At 40.1% G+C, this 26,978-nt stretch overlaps 2 protein-coding genes across 4 annotated transcripts in view; one reads left to right on the top strand and one right to left on the bottom strand.

The window, feature by feature from the left end:
- Window positions 1-19,391, bottom strand: part of NME7 (NME/NM23 family member 7) — a 91,824-nt gene extending 72,433 nt beyond the window's left edge. The window contains exons 1-3 of one of the 3 annotated variants that reach the window (XM_032679699.1): window positions 19,166-19,242; window positions 6,359-6,418; window positions 1,590-1,697 (exon numbers count right to left, since the gene is read on the bottom strand). In XM_032679699.1, the coding sequence (XP_032535590.1) occupies window positions 1,590-1,592 (3 nt within the window). In that variant the 5' untranslated portion in view covers window positions 1,593-1,697; window positions 6,359-6,418; window positions 19,166-19,242. Of the gene's footprint in view, window positions 1-1,589; window positions 1,698-6,358; window positions 6,419-18,905; window positions 19,072-19,165 lie in introns of those variants that run through there. The other 2 variants (XM_032679698.1, XM_032679700.1) reach the window with 2 other exon arrangements.
- BLZF1 (basic leucine zipper nuclear factor 1) lies at window positions 19,258-26,835 on the top strand. Its single transcript, XM_032679697.1, has 7 exons — window positions 19,258-19,379; window positions 20,732-20,788; window positions 22,111-22,550; window positions 23,189-23,388; window positions 24,932-25,060; window positions 25,642-25,861; window positions 26,043-26,835. Exons 2-7 carry the CDS (start codon window positions 20,770-20,772, stop codon window positions 26,226-26,228), a joined length of 1,194 nt encoding a protein of 397 aa, XP_032535588.1. The 5' UTR covers window positions 19,258-19,379; window positions 20,732-20,769; the 3' UTR covers window positions 26,229-26,835.
- Window positions 26,836-26,978: the final 143 nt, after the last annotated feature.

The raw sequence follows: 26,978 nt of genomic DNA, 5'->3' as shown, positions 1-26,978 counted from the left end.
TGTGATAAAGGAGAGCTATTGTCAGGGAGGTGGGAAAGGGGAAAAAACATCCTTTTCATAAATGGGGAAAAGGTGGCTCATATCTATTACTTTCCTTCTTCTCAGACACGCTAAAGGTAAGAGCAGGTTGTCATCTCCTCAGGAAGATATCAAAAGATGCAGAAGAATTAAGCAGTACTAAAGAAACAAAGAATCCCCGAATTCTGCAGAAATTTAAAAAAAACTCCAGAAGAGAATTCAAAATCTATCCAGAAACTCACCCCAAAAGTGATTTTGAGATATTCTAAGGGTGTTCACATCTATTTTTGATTTTTTAACTTCTGTCCTGGACACGTGCAGTCTGTGACTGTGTACATACCATACTATCTTCCCCTAAGAGTACACTGGCAAAACACAGAAGTTTACCAAGCCATAGACAAGGCATTAAGTACTTCAAGAACACCTTGAAAGCTCTTGTTTTTGAGATGTCTAGATGAAATGAACAACAATTTCAGCAGCCCACATGTGGTTGTGTAGGAAGATTATTACAACTCCTGACTGATTAAACCATCTCTGGGAAAGAAAAAAACAAAAATCCTCACATTTTGACAACTGTGCACATACAGACATCATACAAAGAACTAACTTAAATGAGACAACATTATGATAGAGTTTGTTTAAAGAAACTATCAGTAAACAATGTAAAGTGCATCTCCTCATACAGATGGGTATCATGGTTTCTGCAAGCAGTAGTTTAGGTAAGAAAATGCAAGTTCCACTAGCTTCTTATTTTTCCATTTGATACTTATAGCAGGAAAGTTAAAATTTGATAATGAAATTATTAAGTGTGAATATCCAAATCTAGGCTATTCTTATACTCTTAGGTCTTCATTAAAAATGGGAAAAGACTAGTCCAAACCATTCACTCATTCCTAAAGGGAAGCAGAAAGCATTGGTTGGTTTATGAGGATTATCTTTACAGTATACATTATATTTTTATATACATGCCTGCTAATGCAAAATGCTTGTTTTCACCTGCTATCAATAAAAAATGGGGATTAGTTGTATGAATCACAAGTCAGAAAGGTCTGTGCAACACCACCACTGATGGAAAAATTTAGATCCCACTGCCTGAAACGTCCTACTTTTCATTAAAACCAAATTAAGAGCAATCTGCCATTTCCTCCACTTTGATTAGACTCTTTTACATTTTACTCTTCAGAGATTTCTGGAATTCCTGATGAAGCTTATTCCCCTGTTTGGAATTAGTTTCAGTTAATTCTTCTCAAGTAGTAGGTCAGTGTTGCTGAGCTTCAATTCTGAAACCCAAGTAGAGATTGAATGAAAACAGATTTGTGCAAATGAATCTCTCCACACAAAAGCAAGTTTTAAGAAAGAAAAAAAATCATAAACGAGTGCTATTCCACATGCTTTGCTGTGAACTCATATTTTTACTTTCCTTTTAGTTTTAGAAACAGAGCAAGATACATTTTAAATAATATTTTCTTACATGGAAAATTAATAGGCATAGGCAGTGGTTTGCTGTTTTATGAAATGTTTAATTGGATATTACAGTTATGAAAAAAGATTCTTTTTTCTTTCATTCTTACCATTTCAATTGATCCATCTTTTGGATAGTACAGAAGTTCATAACGTCGAAAGAGTGAAGCATTTGGGTCATACCATTCAGCAATGAAAGCATATCTCTCATCTTGACTCTGGGAAAGGGGCAAAAATGGTTATTACCAAAAGCATACATATTTTATATGTAAAAACACACAAATAAAAAAACTTCATTTGTTATCAGAAAAGTAAAAAAAAAAAAAAATCACTAGTAAACGGACTTGCACACTCTGCGTATTATCTTCTGCCTACCACAGCTGGTGACATCTTTTCAGTTGTTAGCTATCACCTTTTAAGTATAATGGAACTTGGATCATGGCAGTTTTCCAGGCAATCTCATAACTTACTCTGATTTCATCAGTCATGAAGTATGGAATATTGTAGAAGTTGTTGTTAGACTTTTTAACTTCGTCAAAGTATTTGATTTACCTTCATTCATTAAAAAAAAAAAAGTGTTTGCCTACAACTAAATTACAGACTCTTCACACGTTTTCTACACATCCTACAAGAAAACACTTTCCACTTCCTTAACAGTCATAACTAAACTCTTCTTAATGAGGAGATAAACATATTCAAGTTAAGGACAACATTAGTTTGGTTCGCTACTTAACTTCCTTAAATTTACATAAAGCATAAATAGCCCGACCTCATTTACAACTCATTTTCTGCCCTCAAGGAGTGTGACAAGAGAGACAGATTGCAGTAATTCTAAAAGCGTAACCACATGCACAGTTTCTCTCCACTCCTCATCCTCCAGAGGATAAACCCCCCCCAGCAAAGTAAGCAGAAAGACGACGCAAGGCACGAGGACGTGCAGTTTTAATACCTCTTGGTGCTATATGTTTGCCAGCTATTGATGCAATATCAGTTATTTTATGGCTGTTAGATGGAGCTCTAATTTCTATTTTCCACACTTCCTCTCAATCTGATTGCTACTCCTAAGGACAAGCATGATCTTGCCATGGGCTTCCACTCTTTACATGTATCTGCACTCTTAAACATTATAAACGTTGAGGAACCACTGGTAGCTTAAGCTGGAGCCAGGTAGGCCTTTCTAGTACTTCAGATTTTAGAAGATGGCAGCATTTCAGTTGTTACAGTGACAGTTCATAATGCAACAGGACAGAAAGAGTTCCTGTGGGCTTCCATTAACTATTCAGGAAAACCAGCAGGAAAAGAATAATAATTTTCCTAGTGAGTGGAAGCCTACAGACATTTGAAAAGACAACAAAACAACCACCATGATCTTGCTTCTCTTGCAGGGAATTTTTTTTTTCAGCATCTTCAGCTTACCACTGACTTAGGAATAAGTGCTTTTGCAGGTTAAAGCCCTAACACAAGCAGCAGCAGGAAAGAATGAGATAATGAAGAACAAATTTAGAATTTTACAATGTGATGAATACTTGTACCTCTTCAGTTAAAAGCATCTTAGCAAATGCCCCACCCTCCTGCCAGCCCTTATGGTACCCCGACACTGCAAAACAAAGATACGATTGTACCACAGAAAGACTTATGCAGTAGGGATGCAAAGCTTCCTTTTCTATCTGTAGAAGTCCGTACAGCTCTGAAAACCTTCTTTACATGAGCTGCTATAACCTCTGTATTATCTGTACAGTACACACTGCAGCCTTTGACAATAGTTAAACTCCTATTTTGGGTGCAGCATCCACCAGTAAAACAGGGACTTAGCCAGTTTCTGGCTCTTACTTAAGCAAGTCATGCTTGGGTCTTCATTGCTATCATCATTGTTCTGGAGATATATAAGTCAAAACAAACTCTTATGTCAAAACTCATACCTTGATTTTTCTACATAGGTATGTTGTTGGCAATAAGCAATAAATAAGGTTTGACAGACAATAATAAATTACTGATTTCAACCTTGATCTTAAATATACTCATACCACTGGAAGACAAGACATTCGATCAATTAATTTGACCATCACCTTGTCAAGGATGGATGTTATAGAGAAGCAGTTCTCTACCAAAGAGACTGACTAAAAAGAAAACCAGTCCTATTTCACAGAATCACAGAACAGTCTGGGTCAGAAGGGACCTTAAAGATCATGTAGTTCCAACCCCCCTGCCATGGGCAGGGACATCTTCCAAGTTGCTCAAAGCCCCATCCAACCTTGAACAGTTCAATCTTACTCAATGTCTGAGCTATTAATATTTTTTATTCAGCAATCTCTGCTGGCCATGACTTCTTATTCAGCTGAATATCAGAAATCACCATTTTGTATTATCTTCTTTTGGCATCACAAGCAAAGGCAAGGTAATAAATGCTACTTAGGCTTGAAAAAAACTACAGAGCTAATACCCAAACACTCAGTAAATGTTATCAGTAAGCAGCACAGTTTGAATCCACTTCTGGTTTGTATCTAGAAAATATGGAGACCTAACAGTTTTCTAAAATAATCAAAACAAAACCTCTAAAGTTTCTCCTGGACTATAACTAGAATTTCCTCTGTTGTACCAGCATAAAATTATTACAATAAATATTTCTAGATGTAGAGAACAGTACCAGTAGAGAAGTTAAAAGCTTACTGCAAACACTGTAAAGATAACTGGAAACAGAATACATTTGCAAACATGTAAATTGTTTTGAAGGCACACACCCCAAAGCGAAGAAATTCAACCCTAAAAGCAAACTGAAGACCCTACCAAATAAGTATAATGTAAAACACAGTAGAACTGCAATCTTACTATTGCAGATTCATGCAAATAGTCTTAAACCAGACAGAAGACAATACTGAATGTAATCGCAATGTGATGAACATATTCTGGGAAGATCATGCTAGGCATTTCTGTAAAAATGCTACTCCAGGTCATTAAAAACACCAACTAATTTAAAAACACAAGTTCTTAAAAATGAGTACATATTAAGCTCATAATATATGACTTTAAATGAGAAGTTTTGATTTACTTTTTTAAAGGAGGAGTAGGATTTAGGAGGCAAAACCCAAACACAAAAACCTATCCATTTTCCCATCACTGGAAGAATTACAATAAAATTTTAAGCCTTCACAGCTCTAAAATTATCTTTTCTGGACATTTACTTGCCATCAGTTTACTACTGAATAACAAAACAGGTATGGAAAACAACTTTCTAACATACCCTTTACTAGTGTGCCCTGACTGCAAAATGGGAAGGAGTTGTAAAGATGAGAAAGTACTAAGGGAGACATGTTTAGTTTCATCCTTAGCTTCTGTCCATCCTCCTAACAAAGGAAACTCAAAGAAAATAATTGTCCAGGGAAGAGTGATTAGAGAACAGCAATGACCTGTCAGGTGGTATCATGTTCAATGCACCACACTGCTCCAGACCAACGCTGAGTCCTAAAAGAGGGAGATATCACAGCCCTTGACCAGAGATCCCCAATACCTCATTCCCACAGGAAATATCTGAAACATGTTAGTCACTACTGAAATCACATTCCTGGGAACAGCTCAAGTAATAACGAATCAAGTGAATAAATAAATACCTTAAAACTCAGAAAATTCTTGCTTTAAAGAATTACTTTCCATTCATTTCTGTACCATACCCTCATTAAAATCACACATAGCCTCTGCTCTCATGACTATGTAATTAACAAAGCAATACCTAATGGAGGAGAAATATTTTTTCATAACTGTTCACATCAGTGGAAAAATTACCAACATTAAAAAGCCCAGAAGTGACTATGCACTTTATATTTATATACTGATAGTTTTAAAATAACTGTCTTGAGCTCAAGTTTTACATCTCCTTTCCACGGTAAAATCTAGGGCCACTGAGATCAGTGATGTCCGAAGTTCACATACTGTGAAGATGGAAAGAATATCTTTTTTCTTCCTCTTATAAGCTGCAGAGAAAAACATTTAAATGCATGTGGGTTTTGCTAGCTTACGCTTTTTTGTTTATATCGGCATGTGTGAATTTGCAGTAGGATGGCTCTATGCACATGAGAAACATTTATTCGAGTACAGCTGAATTAAAAAAAGTAAATTTTGTACTTAGCTCTGAAAGTGATGGGGGAAGCAGTCATTCTTAGCTAGCATGGGACTAAGTTCTAGAAACGAAATCCAAGCATTCAGCAAAGAGCTGTGCTCACAGAGAACTCTGCTGCAGAGGGAAATAATATGTCTGGAACCAAACTGCCAAGGATGCTCATAACCAGAAAGCAGAATGATTAGGGAGCTGGACAGGATACGATGTCTTGTCCTGTAAACCTTTTAAACTTCCAAAAGGCTTCTGTTGACAGTAAAACAAAAGGAGATCTTCCAAATGTTTTCAACAGAAGCAACAGTGGTAGAACAGCAGTTCAGGGACTAAGGAACTCTCACGGGAAGGTGGAGAAACAATTTTATCCCTCTGGTCTGAACTATGCAGAACATCTATCTGGATTTGCTTTTCCAGCTTCAAGATGCCTCGCGACTGCCACACTATTGCAATCTTCTGGGGAACGTACTTCTGTTCTCCTCTAGTTTCGACTAGAAATTTCTTGCTGGAGTTTCTCTTACAATTGGCAATACAGGGAATCAGGAGCTATTGAATTTTTTTTTCAACTCGAAAGAACTTCACGTGAAACAGCAACAAAATATTTCTTAAAATTAGAAAGCCCCGAGGTATCTAGAAAGTGCACCTCAACGTGCTCTTAGCAATCTGGTCTCTACGAGGCTTACATACGCCACCAGGAACTTCAGCACGGATGGTGTATCTGACACAGGCTCACAGCCACATATTTACTGATTTAGGAGTCATGAAAAGGATTGCTACATTTTATGTGTGCAGCTTCGTGTCTGCTGCTCCTTCAGTTTTCTCAGTGACTCAGTGACTCTGAAATCAGACCAGAGAGAAAAAGAATCAAAGGATTTGACTCATCTCCTAATGAAGTAATAAAAAGCCTGCACAAACCTCAGCAAAAGCTGAATCCAATCCATCCTTATATCTCTGTTCTATATTTTGTAAAACTGTGCTGTCATGGGGAAAACCTGCAGTCAAGCACGGATCAAGCTGTTTCTATGAAAATCACTGGGAACAGGATGGACCAGCAGACAGAACTATTCTCACTCTAAAAGGGTATTTCTCCTAATACACCAAAAAAGTTTCCTGGAAAGATTGCTCTGAAACTTCCTAAAATTCTGGTAACAATTTTAAGGGCACATTTCTCTCACAACCTGTTCCCTCCTCAAACCAGGCTGGTGGAACTCTCAAAAATACTTTGGAAGAGCAAGAATATTTTTATAAAAGATGAGATGGGTTTCAAAGCATAAGGATACAAATTATTTTAAAACATTTCAGATGAAGATATAACAAAGGCTGACTGACTCCAACATCAGATGGTTTGCTTATGCATTAGTACTTACACTTATCTTACGTTTCCAGGGGGAAAAAAAAAAAAAAATCACAAATGTCTGAGAGTTTGCCAACAACCCTCCAGCAAAAAAAAAAAAATGTATTTATTGAAATGGCCAGTCAACACGTATCTTTACCTTTGTCTTTCCTCTTTATATGTTCTACCAAAAAACCCCAACTATTGCCATATTTGCTGGTGCATTCCTTTGACAGATGTCGGCCTCCTGCTCTTCAGACAGTGGGGTGAAGTGAGGGACCTGACCAGCTGCCTTCATTGAGAACATTTATTCTCAGAATTAGGTCCTGAAATTATTGTTATGTATGATCAAGTGTATATAAATGAGATCAAATTCTTACAGCAGATATCTAAGCCCTGTTATGAATTATTTGAAGCAGTTCCTCAAAGCTTATAAATAGCAAATCACTCAGTCATCTTCCAGGCAATCACCACTTCAGTTTTAACTCTACCTCCTAGTCCTGAAGAGGACCTCAGCACAAATGAAAAGGAAGTCACTGACAAACTCCTTGTCTGAGGAGCAAGAGCCAGGAATTTCAACCAGATCTACCCCTGCCTTCCTCAAAGGTAGCTACTCACAGTGTTATACTCCCCCAGCAGGCCAATGACAGAAGCACTGTCACAGCATCACCTGCTTTCTTAAGAGCCCTAGAATCACTTTGATTGTTTTAAATGGTTGACTTGTTAGCTTTCCTGTTTCTTCCATTTAAACATCTGGCTAGCCTTACTTTATTTTCAGCTGAATGCTTTTAGGTGCAGGTCCTACACTTACACCAAGCTTTCCAAGCAGCACTGAGTGCTCATAAATTCAGACCACCAGACCAAAAAAATATAACTTCAATTAGCTTTAAAGATGGTCTCAACCAATGGGTTAGGAGTGCTACTCTTTCATGTAAGGACATCTTCAATGCAATGGTCCTCTGCAGACATAAAGATGAAAAAGACAATTCAAAACCACTTAAAAACAATTGGCATCTGTAATAAAATGTTACATAAAAAGTCGAGTACTTCTGCAAGCATGAGAAATAATGAGGCCTAGTTCTCTATATTCATATTTCCCATCCCTGTTGTGACCACAGCCTCTCTTCAGCTCAGGCATTTAATAAAGGCTCGTACCCACTTGGACTCTCTGATGTCTAACTATGGTTGTGTTCAGTAGAGATTTTTTTAAAAGACACATTAGAGAGTTTCTTCACGCCCTTCATTCTTGTGAAACCTGGAGGAACATCACTATCCCTCTACCAAATCCGACTGAAATCTGACAGTAAATTTTAAACTTCCCAGCAGGAAAACTAAGGGGTCAGATACACGCAACAAACTGCCATCAGACAAATTTAGGTTTTCTGAGACAGATTGAAAGAAGCTGCATAAAAAAATTCTACTTGCATACTACAAGTAATTTTCCATCATCATTAATTCTTTACAGGAAAAATCTCCATTTGTGAAAGAAAAGGGAAAGTCAAAAAAAGCACAGAAGTAGCTAAGACATTGAACGTTAGCAACAATTTTACAAAACCGAAACATGACTCCTCAGACATGCTATTTAACAAATAACATTCTGAGTGGCAGAAAGTGTTCTAATTTTCAGCATTGCAGCACACCTTAAATCCCAAAATGAATTCCCAATAGTACACATTTACCAAGTTTTGTTATTCAAGCCATCTTCTACCTTCAGTTTGTGTAATACAGGATATTTTCCAGGTAAAACTTAAATCCACAACGCTGTGTAGATAGCGCGCTCAATTAGCTCTGTCTCTTAAAGTTCATTTTCCTCCTCCTCTTCTATTCATGTTTCTGACACATGAGCTGGAATAATTTTTAGAACTCCAATTTTGCCGCCCCCTCACTGCTGTTGGTCCTCCCACTACTTTTTCAACAGGCTTTTCTTTAGCAAAAAAGTAAAATCAAAAGACCAGCTTTCAAACAGAGAAACATCTGGCAACTGCAATTTCCGTGACAATGTCTTGACTCCAGACAATTCTCAATCCAAGCCTCACATTCAGAAGCTCACTGGTGAATTTTGTAAGCAATATCCTTTTTAATCCTCTCCTTGCAGAAAGCAAATCCCACCTGTTGAAAATTTTACACAAATTCTAGACTATTTCAAACTAATTAAGAATTGGCTAGATTAGTAACATTCTTAATGATATCTGGAAATCTATTAAGTGAGCCAAACACTCATTTACATTTACCCTCCTGCAACTTGTGCTACATCCTTTAGATGCACAGTTATTTGACTCCCAATATTACTGGTACTTAGGCTTCTCAGATACCTTTTGGACTAAATATGTTCATATGGCTACTGCTGCCTGAAGCATCTGTTGCCAAGTAACATGGGGATACTTCTGTTCCAGTAGCACTAACGAAGTGAATCTTCCTCTTCAGTTGGGATCTCAGTTCAGCAAACCATGCCGATATACTCAGGGGTTGTGATAAACACAACTCTAGAAGCTTGAAGGTCTCACATTTTCTTCTCAGATTTAGGAATCTGCTATTCCGTTTCACATCAGGAAAACTATTTTGCTATTCTGTCAATTTACTAAAAAATCTTCTTTTACTACTAGATTATGCAAATTATGTAAGCTTCCTATGCATGTAGGTATGATTAGCGTAACCTAATTTGTTTTCCTCCCAGTCTCTAAGAGAATCAAGAATTCAAATTCTCAACCACTAACTTCAATCCTCTGCAATTACATGCCTAAAAAACATGAAGGATGCCATACTATTCTTCACTGCTCTGTGAAGACAGGTTTAGTTTTAGAAGACCAGGTAAACCTTGTCTTTAGGACAATATGTCACCATTTAATGCATGTTTTTAAAGCTGCAGATCATAGCACGTATTATTGCACTTTTAATCGCATGATCACAGTTAATTCCCCTAAGAGTAGTCAGCAGTGCTCAGCACTTGTCTGTGTGTCCATCTGTCTCCACTAACTCAAGCAGAGTCTCACAGTGATTTAAGCAACAGCAAAGCTGTTCCCCAACTCAGAACAGCATTTGTAATGCAGGTCATCTCACTAATTACACCTGAGAGTAGAATTTAGGTGCTTTGCCCCTAATCAACCATTAGTGGAAGAACTACCGCTGCCATGGTCAGCTGCTGAACTCCGTCTTCACTCTCCAACCAGGAGATCGGTGTCTACATGAGATCCCAGAAAGGGAAACAGGGCTATGCATACACTGAGCCACCTGTGCACATCCCATTACAAGTTCCAACAGATACTGTACTTACAGGAAAAACATTTTTGAAAGGCTTAAAACCTGGCCTAACATAAAAGTTGACATAGATATCATTTGTCTGTCAAACTCTCAGCTTTCAAGTTCCAGTATTTTTAAAACTGAAGCATTTCAAGTGAACACTGTTTTTTAAAATTTTATTTATTTATTTTTAATTAGGACTCTAAAGCATTTTCTCCCAACACATTCTTATTCAGGTAGTCCATTAAATTTTCAACCTCCAATAGAATCTGTCTGGAAATTTTCACATAGAATGGTTAAAATTTGAAAAAGTTACAAGCAGCTGGAAGTAGAGGTTTCAAAGGAAACACCTACAAAACCTAAACCAAAGCTGCCAACAGCACTTCGAAGTAGTATAATGTCTACTGCATTTTCAGATTATCTCAGCTCATAATAATCTTCTGAGAAGCGTTTTTAACAAGAACTAGTTGGTTGCCTTGGAATCACAGCTAAAGGAGGAGGATCCCTCAGCAGCCGATATTACAAGCAATTAGCACCCAGGATTTTGTGTGAATGCTCTAAAGACCACACATGCTGTGTCTACCTTGAACAGTTAGAGCTTATAACAGTCTAGTAATCATTTATGATCCTATGAAGCAGACAAGCAACTCTGCTGACGTTTCTTATTCACTATTGCAGGCATCTTGTCTGCACTACTGCTTAACCAAATACTGATGTTAAAAACCTACTTTTTTTCCCCTCAGATTGTGTTAAGTCTTGATTCTAAGGTAGCTGAACTAAATCCAGGTTTCAGCTAGTAGAGATATTGTGGTCATACTTTATTCTGAAGTCAGACTAATGACAAGTTACAAGTTAACAGAAGTTCTCATGACAAAAGCTGTTTGGCAATTTCCCATTAGTAAAGTAAAAAATTAAAAACTTTTGTGGGGTAGGAAAGGTAAAGTGGTTAAGTACAAACACATAATTAAACTCTGCCAATCGTTACAGGCTATTACAGGTTCATCTTATGAAGATCTGTTCTACAGTTCAAAGATTTATTTCTCTTCCAGAGCACAGACTTTTGTCATGACAGTTTTTCACTGACTGCTATTCCCTGGAGATGCAAAGGTCTCTGCTGGATGAAGACACTAAGAGATTCCTATTCCATACACAGCTTTGATCAAGTTGCTTAGTTTCAACCTTCCCACCTGCCCCCTGCACTAGAGCATTTGATGTTCTGCACTTTTTTAAAAAGGAGGCTATATTTCCCACTTTATCCTTCTGTAAAATGGGAATAATCATCACCATCATTCCTTTCACAGAAGGACAGCAAGATTTAATAGCTAAAATATCTGTACTATTTAAGCATTATAAATCCTCCTGGATTTTGATAAAAACGTGACAGAGGCAGCTCAGTCAGTTCCTCCTCATTTCCTGCTCCACAAAACCTTCACTGCAGCACAGGAACCAGGCACCTGCAGAAGTCAGAAAATGCTGCCAGGCCCACTGCCCCTGCAGCTGCCACCAGGAAACACTGCTAGCCCAGAATGTCAGTAGCTGCATCCAGACCACAATTCTCCTCCTCCTCACCAGTGATTTGGGGATGTTCAGACTTGGAGACCATGGTTCAGTTATTGGGCAAGGACAGCATTGGTGTAACCAGAAAACAAACAGCATAATACAGTCCCTACAGTATGAGAAAGAATACGTGGAAAGGATAAAAATAGGAGGGATACTAAGCTTAGCAAAGGATCATACTTAAATGTGCAGTGTTAATGTGGAAGAACAGGTACACAGCCTCCAGTGTGCTTACCCACCTTCCCCCATTTCCCACGTGTAGACCTCTCACATGTGGCTCTCTTTGCAAGTGTGTTAGAATATTCTGTAGAAAAAGTGTGATTTCTTAAAAAGATACTTAAGGTAGTTACAGTTATTGAAGAATACATGCAAACAAAGAATATGCAACAGGCTCTCAGGAACACATCTCGGAAGAGCCCATTCTTTGCAAATACAGGAGCACCCTCTGGTGCCCAGGGAGAGGTTGAGCAACTTATTTAAAACTCAAGAATTAGCTTCTGAAATGATCAGTAAGAAGTCATCTCTGTTTGCCATCGTTTTCTAGTGTACTATGCCTCAAAATGAGTAACCTTTTAAGTGGAGGTAGAAATGACTAAATGATAAAGCAACAGATCACAACAGCCTGGGTGATAAGGACCTTTCACACAGGAAAACTGCTGACACATGGGCATATGGCTTTCTTCACAGAATCACAGAATCATCTGTGTTGGAAAAGACTTCCAAGATCATCGAGTTCAACCTTTAACTGATTATCACTTTACCAACTACACCATAGCACTAAGTGTCACATCCAGCCGTTTCTTGAATACCCTGGGGGACGGTGACTCCACTACCTCCCTGGGCAACCCATTCCAACATTTAAAAACCCTTCAGTGAAGAAATTCTTCATGATGTCCAATTTGAACCTTCCCTGGTGCAGCTTGAGGCTATACCCTCTCGTCCTGTCACTGGCTGCCTGGGAGAAGAGTCTAACCCCCACCTGCATAAAACCTCTTTTCAGGTAGTTGTAGAGAGCGTTAAGGTCCCCCCTCAGCCTCCTTTTCTCCAGGCTAAAGAATCTCAGCTCCTTCAGCCGTTCTTCATACAACTTACCCTCTAAATGCTTCACCATCTCCACTGCCCTTCTCTGGACTCACTCCAACACCTCAATGTTCTGGACAAGATGCCATTGGTCTTCTTGGCCACCTGGGCACACTACTGGCTCATGCTCAGTCGCTGTCAACCAGCACCCCCAGGTCCTTTTCCATCAAGCCACTTTCCAGCCATTCTTTCCCCAGCCTGTAGCACTGACTGGGGTTGTTGTGACCCAAGCGCAGGACCCAGCACTTGGCCTTATTGAACCTCAGACAACTGGCCTCGGCCCATCTATCTAGCCTGTCTAGATTCCTCTGCAGAGCCTTCCAGCTCTCCAGGAGACCAACACTTCTGCCCAACTTAGAGTCATCCATAAACTTACTAAGATCATCCAGACAATCAATAAAAATAATAAACAGGCCTGGCCCCAATAGAGAGCCTTGGGGAACCCCACTAGTGACCAGCTACCAACTGGATGCAGCACCGTTCACCACCACTCCCTGGGCCCGGCCCTCCAGCCAGTTCTTAACCCAGGGAAGACTGCACCTGTCCAAGTCATGGGCTACCAGCATTTCCAGGAGAAAGACATGGGACACAGTTTCAAAGGCTTTGCTGAAGTCCAGGTAAATTACATCCACAGCCTTTCCTCCATCCACTAGGCAAGATACCTGGTCATAAAAGGAGATCAGGCTGGTCAGGCAGGACCTGCCTTTCCTAAACCCATGCTGGCTGGAAACATCCAGCCTCCAAAAATGTTTATGCCACAGGTGTTAGACAAGTATCAGAGCTGTCCACTCCAGGACAACTTGCAAGGGCTATCTCACAGAATTTATCTCATATTGGAAACATTTCTATTAGGCATATAGTATGAGGAAAAAAAATTTTCTACCTCTTATGCGCTCATCTGATCAGGGATATGCTCTTTATACATGCAAATACTTGATAAGCTTTCATTCTTAGTGTTAAACTGTGACAGTATCTTTCAAAGCCCAACCACACAAAATTTACTCCCTTTGTCAAACCTTATGCTATTTTTTCTTTCCATTTTGTTGGCTGGGAGAAAACTACCGGGTTCCAACCACAAAACACTACTGAGTGACTGTGGTGTGTTGCTTAGGCACCAAGTCCTCTGGTTTCCATCTGTGAACAAACAATAGTTTGGGAGGATTAGGCCAAGCACAGTACTTACTTCCAGGAAATAGTACTTTCAGTGATTATTCTTGGCAGCCACAATTATAGTTAAAAATCAAGGTTCAAGGAAAAAGCCCTCTTCAAACACACCAACAGGTACTCCTTACTACCACTGTTTCTCACCAGTCAGTAAATGATTAACAGAGTATCTCATCTGGCTATACTAGATCACCATATTATTCTAGAAAATGAAGCTAAAATGGTTAACTGAACAGCCAAACTCACTTTTTGGAGAGTCGCTATTCCCTTGGCTTATAGGAAAGAGACACTATCAAACAGAAAAAGATAAAAGGTTCAGTAGCCACTGGCCACCAAGGCAGTCAGGGTCTGGAGAACACAACACACAAAGCACTGAAAGACATCCAAAAAAAGATGGATCTAGACTATCTTTGAAGGTGTACAGTGACAGCAAAAAATGCAAAGGACACAAGTGAAAACATGGGACATTCCAGTCACATACCAGGAAAAAAAGAAATTACCAAGAGGGTGGTCAAACACTGGTACAGGTTTGCCCAGAGGGGTTGTGCAATCTCCATCTTTGCAGATGTTCAGGACCTGCCTGGAGAGAGGCTGGAACAGCCTGGTCTGGTTAGACCTGTTTTGAGCAGGTTGGAGGTCCTTTCCAACCTAAATGATGATTCGGTGATTTTTATTATAGCTTGGCATCTCTTTGCCCAAAGATAATGTCCCTCCTTCCAAGCTGCTCCAGATCCTCCATAGACCTATTGGGTTCCTTTATTAACAACAATCTACATGTACTTTCAAAAATTAAGAACTCTGACACAACGCTGTTAAGTATAAATTTTATCCATGTCGAATCTGCCTGGAACAATTCCCTGAATAACCACTGTCTCTGTCATCAAATCCTACTATTTTTTTATTACCAACTGAAAGTTCGTAACTTTTCTTTATTTCTGGCAATGGTTCACTGGGTAATTCCTGAATTTCTTGAGCTTCTGACAAGGTACATATTAGAAAAAAAAAAAAAAGAACCCCAGCATACAATTAGGACAGACATGTCAAAGTTATTAAGATCTGCACCCACAACCCAAAGGATCTGGCCAGCCAACTCTGGGTGACAAATGGAGATTAGTATTGAATTTATCATTAGGTAATGCTAGAGAACTTTGACTATTATAATGTCACCTATTCGAGCCATTCCATCAGAAGAGCCACCAATGCATCTAAAATTACTTTTAGAGAGATGGCAATTTCTGCAAGCCAAGACTTGGCTACAGTAGGAGGTAATTTATCCCATGGATTCTAAACCTGTCAACTTTATATTTGTAGGGTGGCATTTTATATAGCACATAATGTCATAAAGATGTCAGCATTGAAATCAAAATGAGCTCCTGGAACAAAGGAAAGCTATGGGGTTTTTTAACAGTTTTCATTTGCCTGACAGAGTGCCAAAGAATCTGTTATTTTACCAGCTAAATCTTCTGCAACACATACAGCCTATCTGCTGAAGAAGTAAATTAACATTACTTGGAAACACTAGTTCAAGAAGAAACCATGACATATTTTTGATGGTCATAGGAAGACTCAGCATGCAATAAGTACTTAAAGGCTATCTGATACCATTTTGCTTATTTTTTCCTCACGTTGCATATAACATTTTATTTTTCCCTGTGATGAAATGCTGCAAATGTCAGACAGAATGGCAGCTATTTTGCAACAAAAAGTACATAATTTGAAAATTATTAAAAGAAAAGTCATTTTATAAATGTGCACTTGTTCAGGAAAGTCTATTAGCAGGAAACAGTTTCGTCTGTTTATATGATAGCTCTGAATGACAGATCTTCAAAGTTATTCCATTTTACCAGCTCATCCAGTACAATTAGACTACTGGGTCCCAAATGAAACTCCTGTAAACAAAGGTATATTCCACAGCTGCCCCATGAGCTCTAGTGCCTTTATAAAGTCTTCAGCTGAAAATCACATTACACCATAAGAACCCCAGGACTCTCCATTGTCAAGTTCTAGAAATTCCTCATTCACTTCCTATTTTCTAAGACCCATTTTCCAAAACAGTCTTTTCCACTGATGAATGAAAGCATTTTTAAAAAATTACTCATTTTTCTTCCCTGTCTTGTCTAAACTGAGGCTTTCCATGTTGATATTCTCTAAGTTGCGGGTTTTACCAATGAACTGATGATGATGATAACAGTAACAAACATAACACACAAGTTGTAAAATTTTCTCATGAAGTGAGCTGAACTGCTCGTTCCCTGATATATTCAAGATTTTGGTCAAAATTACAAGAGTGCAAGTTTGGGCAACTGGGAGAGTCTACTTCACATATACTTTCCCCCACTTTGCAAAAAGAATTAAGGTAGTTGTACACTTTTATTCCACTAACCATTTGTTTCTACATCCACAAAATCAATGCCAGATGGCATCAGTTAGGCAAGTCAGCCATTGCTCTCTGGCAAATGCTGCATTTCTTTATCTGGAACACTTTCAAGTGTCAGAGTGCACCAAACTCATGAATAAAAAGAAACTAACGTTATTAAGATGATGGACAAATTCATCTCTGCACATGGTTACATGAAAGGTACCATTAAAGAATAATGCATTTCAGGAGAGCACATCAGATGGGGATAAGCAGGTTTCCCTTTGGGAATTTACTGCTTATTGTCCACAGCAGCCGTGAGTCACACAATCACAATCAAGATGCCAGAGTGCATCAGAACTGACTTGAAATACTGCCACCTGATGACAATGAAAGCTGTTTCCCAATGATCAGCAGACCTGTAAAGCCAAGGTGCTGTTAGACAAATAAGTGCAGGATATTTCAGAACACCTCTCCCTTTACCTTGGCTTCCACCACAGCGATGTGCCCAGTTTTACAATGCACACAACTACTTCCAGGGCATTGCCTGCAAATGACTGAAGTGTAAGGTCTGACACAAATACATTACAAACCAATTCCCCTGAAAGTTATAACCTTTATCTTTGTGTAAGCATGATACGATTTTTTTTATTTGTTGCTCCAAGAAAAGATGTTTTGAAAAAGTCTGAGACGCATCAGGTGTGTAAATTCATGGCATCCAACAGTCACATAACTTATCCTTTCCCAGGATGCTGTGTCCATACCTAACTGGGCAGCACACATTCCCAAAACATGTTTTCCCATCAGCTTCCAGCAGACAAATTATTCTTAATGCATTTTGAGAAAACATCACGATGAAGGGTATGTAAGTGGGAAAACTGATGGCTTTTTAAGTATAAAAGAAACAAACAGGACTCTAACACTTGAAAGGCCACAGAAAAACAAAAGAGAAGGGTCCCAGGGGACTGGAGAAGGGCAAGAGAGAGAGTCCCAAGAGAGACAGTCTTTAGGAAGATAATGCAATGAGTTATTAAGCAGTCAGTCACTGAGTATCTAAGAAGACAATAATAAAAAGCAGATAATGTGAATTTGCCAAGAACAAATCTTTTTCTGACACAGTGAGGAAGGGAGAAGCCACAGGTGTGACAGGGCATTGACAGAGTTTTTAATCTAAGTCACCTGAGAGTCTCACAAGCTGAATAAGGCATTAGAGCCTAAACTGAAGAGCTGTTATGACTACTATATGAAGATGCAATTAGGAATACTTCCACTACAAACTGGGAGTCAAATGGTGTTCCACAATGATCTGCCATGCATCTGCTTTATTTCCTATTTTCCTTATTACACTGAAAATGAAACTACAAAAGCATACTTCCAGAATCTAGGCTAACAACTAAGGTGGGAAAGATTGCAACCAGTTTAGAAGCAGAACTCAAAATGATAGACTGAAAATTCTATAGAGACAGATGCAAAGTACTACAGCAACAATCAGGAAAAAAAAAATCAAATACAAGGGGAAAAACTATCTAGAAAACAAAATCACAGGGAAAAAAATCTGATAATTACAGTGGGTTGCAGTTAGTGAGAGTGTAAAACAGTTCAGGAAAAAAAGGATAGAATTTGGCAATATGAACATCTAAGACACAAGAAACAAACACACTGCTCAGCAGCAGTGAAACACACTGCAGCTGGCAAGCAACCTACAGGTTAAACACCACCTTTAGAGAAAACTGCAGACAAAGTGATCCCTGGCATCATTTGCAGCATGGAATATAACAAGAAAAACACTCAGAGAACTGAGTTTATAAAAGGGAGGTTAGAAACACATCACTCTCAGTGACAGTCAGCTACAACAAAGCGACCGCTTTACCTAAGCGACATCTGCAGGAACTCACAAAGCAGGACTCCTGCCAGTGTGAATAAATTCAACATGGGAATCAAAAATTACACTTTTGCCTGGATTAAAAGACTTACAATGCCTGTATTTGAAAACAAACAGTGGCATTCTTATTTAAGTGGTAAATGCTGATCTCGTGTTCTGAAAGTGAGGTGCAAACAAAGCTGCTGCACAGGCTGGGGCAAACCTAACCTGCTTGAAGCGGGTGTTACACGGTGAGCAGGTGCATCAGCCAGGCTATTACTTGTGTCTTGCACATATGCTTGAATATAAAATTCAGTTTTAAACAGCTTTACGACACTGGGTTTACCATGCCATCTTGGGCAAAGGGGACTCAGCTGAGCTGTGTTATAATCACAGAACACGCTGAGTTGGAAGGGACCCATCGGGATCATCGAGTTCAACCCCTGGCCCTGTACGGGACAATCCCAAGAGTCACATCATGTGCCTGAGAGCATTGTCCAAACGCTTCTTGAACTCTTGTCAGGCTTGGTGCTGTGACCGCTTCCCTGGGGAGCCTGTTCCAGTGCACGACCACTCTCGAGGTGAAAAAACCTTTTCCTGACATCAAAGTGCAAACTGGTTCTTTATTAGCGTCCCTGCAGTGGCATCCTGTCGTCTGCCCTGCATTACTATACAGTGCATCCGGTGAAGAATAAACACCGTCGCACGTGAAACGTATTCCCTCCTTCAAACGCACCAGCTGCCTTCCCTCCCGACTTCCTGAACCAGCCTGTTCCTAACGCAGGGCGGCCTAGAGCTTCCCAACAGCCTCCCAACAACTGGGCATCCACGAGCCCGAACGGCAGCTTAAAATTCGCCCCGACTGCACCCCACGGTGCCCCTGAGCACGGAGCCGGACGGAGCCGGGCACACCCCGGCAGCGGCACCACCACCGCCCGCCCCAGGGCGCAGCTTCGCGGAGCTGCCGCTGCCCCCCGGCCCCCCTGCCCCGCTCACCATGGCGATGGTGATGGTGACGATGACGACGGCGGTGATGGCGGTGATGGCGACGCCCGGCCCGCCCCGGCAACCGAAGCGCCGCCCCCGCGCTCGGCCCCGCGGCGGGGCGGGAGCGGACACGACGCGCGGGGCGCCCCGCCCGCCCCGGACGCGGAAGCCACGGGTGCTACAACTGTCGGGGCTGTCGTGACATCGCCGGGGCCGCGGGACGGTCTGTGGGGCCGGGGGTCCCGGGAAGGGCGCTTTTGGGGCCGGGGCCGGGGCCGGGGGGCCGGGTGGGTGGGTGAGTGGGCGGGTTGGGGGGGCGGCTGTGCGAGGCCCGGGGTTCTGCGGGGCACGTCAGCGGGGAGGGGCCGTGGTGTTAATGATGTAACCAGGGAAGGAGCTCTGCCTGCGGAGATGTAGTAAGAGGGGGCTACGTGGAGAGGCTTACACGGCCTCTGCACGTAACAGGGCGGTATTGCAACGGGAACATTAAAGGAGCAGAGTCGTCAGCAGGTGGTCTCAGATGGAGCGGATAAGCCCAAATGCTCATAACGAGTCCTTATTGAGTATTCTTGTCTCTTTCTTTTGTCCTCCTCGTTCTCCTCAAGTGAGTGGAGATCCTCAATCAAAAAGGAATGAACAGCAGTGGTGATTAATGCGTAATGCTATTAAATGAGTAACACACAATTACAGTTGTAGCAGCAACAGATGGCGAGATGTTCCCTTGTCTATAGTTTGAGAAAGCTCAAGGAGGAGAAGGTGTTTCTTTTGCCTTCTGTTCATCACAACAGACAACCAAAACCAAAGAGGGTTATACTGATCTCAAACTAATGTAGTTAGTGACAGACCCAAGAAAAGGGGGATGAGCGACCAATAGAATTGAGAGTGGGTGGACCTGTGTATGAAGGTGGCAGTGGTCAATACCACTGGTGGATAAGGGAGACAATGGCCAGGATGGTAGTTTGGGAGAAGCTGGTGGTAAACTTCTTCTGTTAGGGTAAGCATGTGCAGCCACTCAGGGCACTGACTTCTTTGGCTGAGAATTGGCACTATCAAAAAAGCTGTGTTTAGCAAGCAGGACTAAAGCAATTGTGCAACTGTGCAGTTACCATTGTTTCCTCCTCACCTCTTGGTCTGCTTGAAGCTCAGTGTAGGATTTCCCTTGTGGTTCTGTGGTTAGGTTACCTTTGCATGGTTATGCAGCTGAACTCTGAAAGTGTTATGGGATTTTAAGGGGTCAGATGAGGGCTCACTGAAAAAAGGAGGGAGATGAGAAAGAGAAATTTGGGGCATGGAAACAGGAGCTGGATGAGGAGCAAGAGAAAGAAGTTGAAGTGCAGCTCTTAATGAAAAAAGAAACAAGTGCTGGAAGTGTCACAGCCTTTTCCTTTTAACTCTTTAGGTCTTGATGTAGTTTTTATAATTTTGGAGTGTTTCCCTTTGTTTTGGGATGGGTTTTTCACTTTGCTACTGAACTGGAGTTTAGAGGTTGTACTAGAAAATAGGATAATCCAAGATTAACTGCCACTGTTACATTGCTAAAGACTTTTTCCACCCCTCTCCTCATTTCTTCCTCAGACTTACCTAGTTAGGAAGAGCTGACTGGTAAAGAGAAAATGACGTCTCTAGAAAAAGGTAGGTTGTTCATATGTCATCTAAGCAGGCTGGGCTAAAAGTGCTTTTAACTGGAATTCTAAATACAAGTTATGCTGTATGCGAGGCTCCCTTCATTTAAACTTATTCATTTTCTGTAGCTATGAGGAAGTAATTCTGTGACTTCAATATTGCAGTGAAAACCAGAGCTGCCTGGATGGAACAGTAATTAAATGTTACTTTTTCTAATCCAGCTTTGTATTGAAAAATAAGCTTGTCACTGGTACTGCCATCTGTACACTTATCTGCCAGTGCTCCTCTGGTACACAGAACCTTTTGGTACTGATTCAGCTAACTGGAAAGTAGGGCAATATAATGGTGTTACCACAGCATTTTTGAAATCCATTATTTGGATAGAGGACACAGGCTCTCGTTACTGCCTGCAGTATGAGGAAAAAGGCAGTATGTGTAGCCATGTTCTCAGAAACTTTCTATCTCTCATCTACTGTGAGGAAACTTTACTACAATAGTAATTCATTCAGCTGGAAACTTAGTGAATGTAAATAAAATTAATTTCAGTAAATATGCATATTGGGGACTATAGAGCAGAATGCAGCATTACTGGGAATACTGGTGTCTGTTGATTAGAAGTGGAGCAGAACTGGCTTGTTGGCTTTTCTTAAACCTTCATTTGGACAGCTAAAGACACATGTTAGATAGTACTTAAAAGTCTGCTAAACTTCTTAAGATGTCAGCAGCTGTCTAGCTAATAGCTGTTTTTCATTTACTTCTTGCTTTTAAAATAAAACTGCTCTGATTCTGTCAGCTCCCAAAACCTGATTTTGCTTTCAGCCTATGAGTAATGTTGTCAAGAATTTTTTCCATGCAAGTTCTTTTTTGTCTGCATTTAATCTTGTGTGGCAGCATGAAATATAAATTAATGCAATTCAGATCAATGTTTGTGTCTTGTACTGTTAGTTTTAATGAGGAACGCACATTTGAGTAAGGACTTACTGCGAGGGTAGTGAGGCACTGGAACAGGTTGCCCAGAGAAGTTGTGGATGCCCCATCCCTGAAAGTGTTTAGGGCCAGGTTGGATGGGGCACTGAGCAATCTGGTCTAATGGAGGGTGTCCCTGCCCGTGGCAGGGGAATGGATGAGCTTTGAGATCCCTTCCAACCCAAAGCATTCTATGACTTTTCTGACTTGTGCTTGATAATTGCTGCTGCAAAAGACTATTTTACACGTGCAGTGTACAATTAAAATCTGTAACTTTGAAGTACAGAAATTAAGGAATAGTTACAGTGAGACTATAACCAAATTAAAAGGTGGTAAACTTTCCCTCCACAATTTCTAAATTATAGTTGATGAGGCCTCATCGCCCATTCGAGGACCTGGCGATGGCATGGAAATGGAGCAGACAGCTGGATCGGTGGAAGTAATTACTGGAGCCAACACTACAAACCATCACATCCACCACAGCCCACATAAAAAGACAGCCTCTTCCCTGAGTCCTGGAGTTCTGCAGCTGGGGAAAGTACATGCTGACAAATCAGTGGAAATTGAAGCTATTCGTATATTAGTCCCCAAAGCAGCCATCACCCATGTTGTTCCAACTAAAAATGCTAAGGTAGCTAAATCTGTGGGACATAAAGGAGACACGTTCCATCAGTCGGATGGAGCCACAGATCCCAAGAAAGAACATTTAGAGCTAAAAAATGCAATTGAAAAGCTGAAAAATTCAGAAAAGCGGTTGTTACAGGATAAGGAAGGTCTCTCTAATCAGCTGCGTATTCAGACAGAGGTAAGAAATTAAAGGTATTTTCTCTCACACAGCTGAACTGTTTTGGTTTATATAAGCAGTTTGTGAATGTGACCGAAGAGAACTGCTATGACACTCTAGCCTTGAAACACATAGTTTCCTTTTTGAACTTACCAGCTAAGATACAGAGTAGAAGTACATCAAAGTAATCGAGTCCTGCTTCTCTGACAACAGATGAAAGAATCAAAGGTTTGAAGCTGGGAGAAACACATTAGAGGGCTGCAGGGAAATGAATTCTTTCATGAGAAAAGATTTTGTTTCTCAACCACTAATGAGAAATGTTACACTATAGAAGGTGTGACTATAATTTTCTATATAATGTATCTGTGGATGTCTTGTCTAATCCTTTGTTATCTTACTGATTCAGGAGTTGGATACTACTGAAGCTGTGTTACTTGTAGCAGGTTTTCATTCTTCCTCTTTGGCTCTGTTAGAGTTTAAAGAAGGATATGTTAAACATGCATTAGGCTCAAATGTTTATGCTTGCTTGGATGTGTCCCATTCTATAAAGAGAAAGGCAATTTATTGCTAGCAATTTACAATACTTTGCACTGTATTCTGGAAGTAGGAATTGTTTTATTCTCTGCTGATAGCCACAGGAGAGTCTGGTCTAATTTTAGGTCAATCGGGAGCTGAAGAAATTACTTGTTGCTTCTATGGGGGACGATCTGCAATATCACTTTGAACGGATGGCTCGTGAGAAAAATCAGCTCATCCTAGAAAATGAAGTCCTGGGCCGGAATATGTCTCAGTTGTCTGAACAATTAGAGCGCATGTCTATCCAATGTGACGTGTGGCGAAGCAAATTCCTAGCAAGCAGGTATTGCCTCTCACAGAGCTGTCATAACAGCATTCTCCTTCAGTCTTTCATCACATGCACTCATTGCAGCGTGCTTATATATGCAAAGGATAGCCACAACAGCTATACTGACATCTACTATGACACATGAGTATACAACAAAGGTATAAAGAAAGTAAACTCCTTGTAAATCTGAATAGTCCTACTTTTCAAAGGTTATACAGTGAGTCCCAAACCTCCTAAAATCTCAACTACAGTTCTTGCTAACATAGCAAGAGAAGTTCTTAATTCTGATAAACTGTGTGCAGTTTAGGGTTTGAAAATGTCTTCTAGGGCACCTGTCCTGGCTTTTCTTAAAGGTAATTCGCTTGATTTTCATCCCCAACCCCCAGTATGGATACAATCATCAATTTGTGAAGAAATTAATGTGGTTAAAAGCTCCACTTAGAGTGGTTCAGGGGTCTAGTATGGAAAAAAGAGTAGGGGGAATCTCTTAATCAAACACTGTGTTACTGCACAGAATCCCATTGTTATTTGACTTCTGTAACCATAAAACCTGCTCTGAAAGTCAGAATATCCTTTGACAATGATTTGGACTTTTAACTGTAAATAGTGTTGTAGGATTTTTCTACTGTACTCGGATATAACTGACTGAATTATAATTATGATGCTTAGCACATATTACAAAAGACCTTGCTGCTTGAAGGAAGTGGTAATAGAGTACAATTTCCTCCCTTTAATTTGCTGGTCTTAAGAAGTTTCAGCATATTGGGTGAATGGTAAGTACTTTCAAGTCCTAGCTAAGCAAGAGTTACTATCCGAACTTGTTTTTTTAGCATTAATAGGAGTTCTGAGGTCAGGGATGTGAGTCCCAGCAATGTGCTTAGAGTAACACTCTTCAATATTGCAACAATCTGGTTCATTTTTATCTCAGATTTCTAACTGGTGGTTGTTTAAATGTCATTCTGGTTTTTGCATTTGGAATATCACAGGCATTTGAAATGCCTGCTGGAGGGGTCAGTGCTAAGCCTCATGGCAACAGCAAAATGTGACAACATCTGTCTCGTTTGTAGCTCTTAAACACTTTTATCTGGTATCTACTTATTGCCCCTGAGAAAGGCAAAGAGGTAAATGAATGCAGCTTGTAGCCATAGCTGTTATGTTTAGAGATGAGTGTGAACAGATGTCATTACAGCATACTTGTGAGAAATGTTAGTAAAACAAAAATGTATTCAGCTTTTTCTTTCACAGTATTCTTGTCAACCACGTTCATTTACCAAAGGTATTTTGAAATGTCTGTCATTAGATCTGTATTAAGTGACCTAAAATTGTTTAAACTCAGTGAGTCAAAACAGAATTTTGCACTTGTGTTGACTGGAGTTGAAGAGAAATTATTCTTAATAGCTGTCCTTTGTAATTAGGTTGATACAGGCCCCGTATGGGGGAGGGGAGAGAGAACAGAAGCTTAATCCTCAATTTGAACTGACAGATGATGATCTGTAGTAGAATAAAGGTGACTTCCAAACTGTTCACTTACACCACTGACTGTAGATTTCTTTTGCAGGGTTATGGCTGATGAATTAACTAATACCAGAGCAATTCTTCAGCGTCAAACCAGGGATGCCCAAAGTGCAATCCAGGACTTGCTAAATGAACGTGATCAGTTCCGTCAGGAGATGATTGATACACAGAAGTATGATTTTTTTCTAATCCAGACTACCTCTGTGCCAACTTCATTTTTGCCAGTTTATTCTAGGCCAGAGAAGAATCAAATAACTTTCACCTGTTTCAGTGATATTCAACAAAAGTTAATTATGCTGATGTATAGTATCATTACTTTTCAGTCTTAGACCTGAAAGAGCAAAAGTAACGTAATTCTTTCTCTATTCCGTTGAGGTGTGAAGTCTTAGGGGTAATAAACTGTGGAACTGACATCACTCATATCCTTAGGCTTTCTTGATTTAATCACTTACTGTCTTGACTTCAAGTCTCCTCTGTCTCCTTCCAAAACATAGAGATTCTTCTACCTACACGGACTTTTTAGTGCTTATTCTGCCAGATGTCAAATGAGTTGTAACATTATTAAAGTAGTGTTTTGGTGAGGTCTTAGAGAATAGCCTGTTTGTCTCCTTGTTTTTAAACACTTTTTTTGGTGAAGATTTAGCTTGTGCAGTAAGTCTTGGGAAGAGACAATTCCTCTTAAGTGTGCTGTGTGCTGATTATACAGTATAGAGTACAAAGCCCACTAATCCTGCTTCTTTCCTTCCTGCACAGGCTGCTGGAGGAGCTCATGGTCTCTCTTCAGTGGGGGAGACAACAGACATATTACCCTAGTGCCCAGCCTTACACTACAACAGAGCTAGCAGCTGTGAACTGTAAGCTAGCCAAAGCTGTGAGCTCACATCTTCTGGGAAATGTTGGCCCTAACAGTCCAAAAAAGACTTCAACAAGTGTGGAGTTTTGCAATACCCCTGCTGAGAAAATGGCCGAAATGGTAAGAACTCTTGATACGTGTCAGTCTTTATATTGAGGTTCTGGACAGATAGATAGATATTTCAACTTGGAAAAAAAATGAAAAGTTGCTTTTGAGCAGAAATCCTTCCTAGCTGTTAGGGAAGGAAAAAACCCATTAAACAATATAGAAATATTTTCAGTCTCAATTTTTTCATCCTTAGATGTTACGTGTACTGGATCCAGCTGCACGTCCAGAAACATCAACAGAAGTTTCTTTTTCTGAGGCTTCACCATCTTCCTTCCTTTCCTCAAAGAAGAGTATTGGAAGGTTTCACCCATATACAAGATACGAAGATGTAACCTTCAATTGTTGCAATCACTGTCAAGGAGAGCTGATAGCCCTTTAAAAATTCAGCCAAGACAATTGCACATGCACTCCTGAAGAATTACACTAGTTGATGTTCAGCATGCTTCCCTTTGTCCTTCTTTTCATAATGGGTGGGTTTAACATTGGAAATCATGCAGTTTCTGCTTCTCTACCTCTTGAAGTTAGGGACTGGCAGGATTTCTGTAGCCTCTGGGATACTTCTTCTACTTCTCAGTCTGGAAAGCTACTTATTTTCTTCTACAAAGGCACAACTATTTAAGGTTTATAGTCTTATTAGCAAATCTTAATAAATTTCCCTTTAGAGGGAGACAGAAGTATAAGTATACCAAAGTAAATGACATGCTGATAGGTTATGTCTAAATTAAAGTAATGGAAAATGGTCAGCTCCATGCTTGCTTTTTTTTTTTTTTTTTTAAATCTTAGCCAAGGGGATGAACCATCCCCAAGTCTATGTGCAGCCTTTTAAATTTAGTAATAAAAAGGAATATGTGCAATGATTCTTCATAGCTGTAGGCTCTGAAGGGAAGAGCATATGCAGTGTCAGCCCTCCTGGCAAGAAAGAGGAGCTTGAATGAACTCTAGCTAAATATATAAATAGTAACTGGTTTCAAATGGATTCTAGAAAACTTGAGGGGTGTGTGGAAATTATTCTTGTGTTTTCATAAAGCTGAAATAATGGCTTTTCCATCTGTTTCAGCTTCTAGAGTGAAGCTGTTGCATAGCTAAACCTCAGAAAAGGCAGACTGATGTACTTCCTTTAGTACATGGT

Source organism: Chiroxiphia lanceolata, chromosome 2 (genome assembly GCF_009829145.1).
Source record: "Chiroxiphia lanceolata isolate bChiLan1 chromosome 2, bChiLan1.pri, whole genome shotgun sequence".
NCBI lineage: Eukaryota > Metazoa > Chordata > Aves > Passeriformes > Pipridae > Chiroxiphia > Chiroxiphia lanceolata.
The sequence above is the reverse complement of the archived record's forward strand: the minus strand, read 5'-3'. Positions and strand labels throughout refer to the sequence as shown.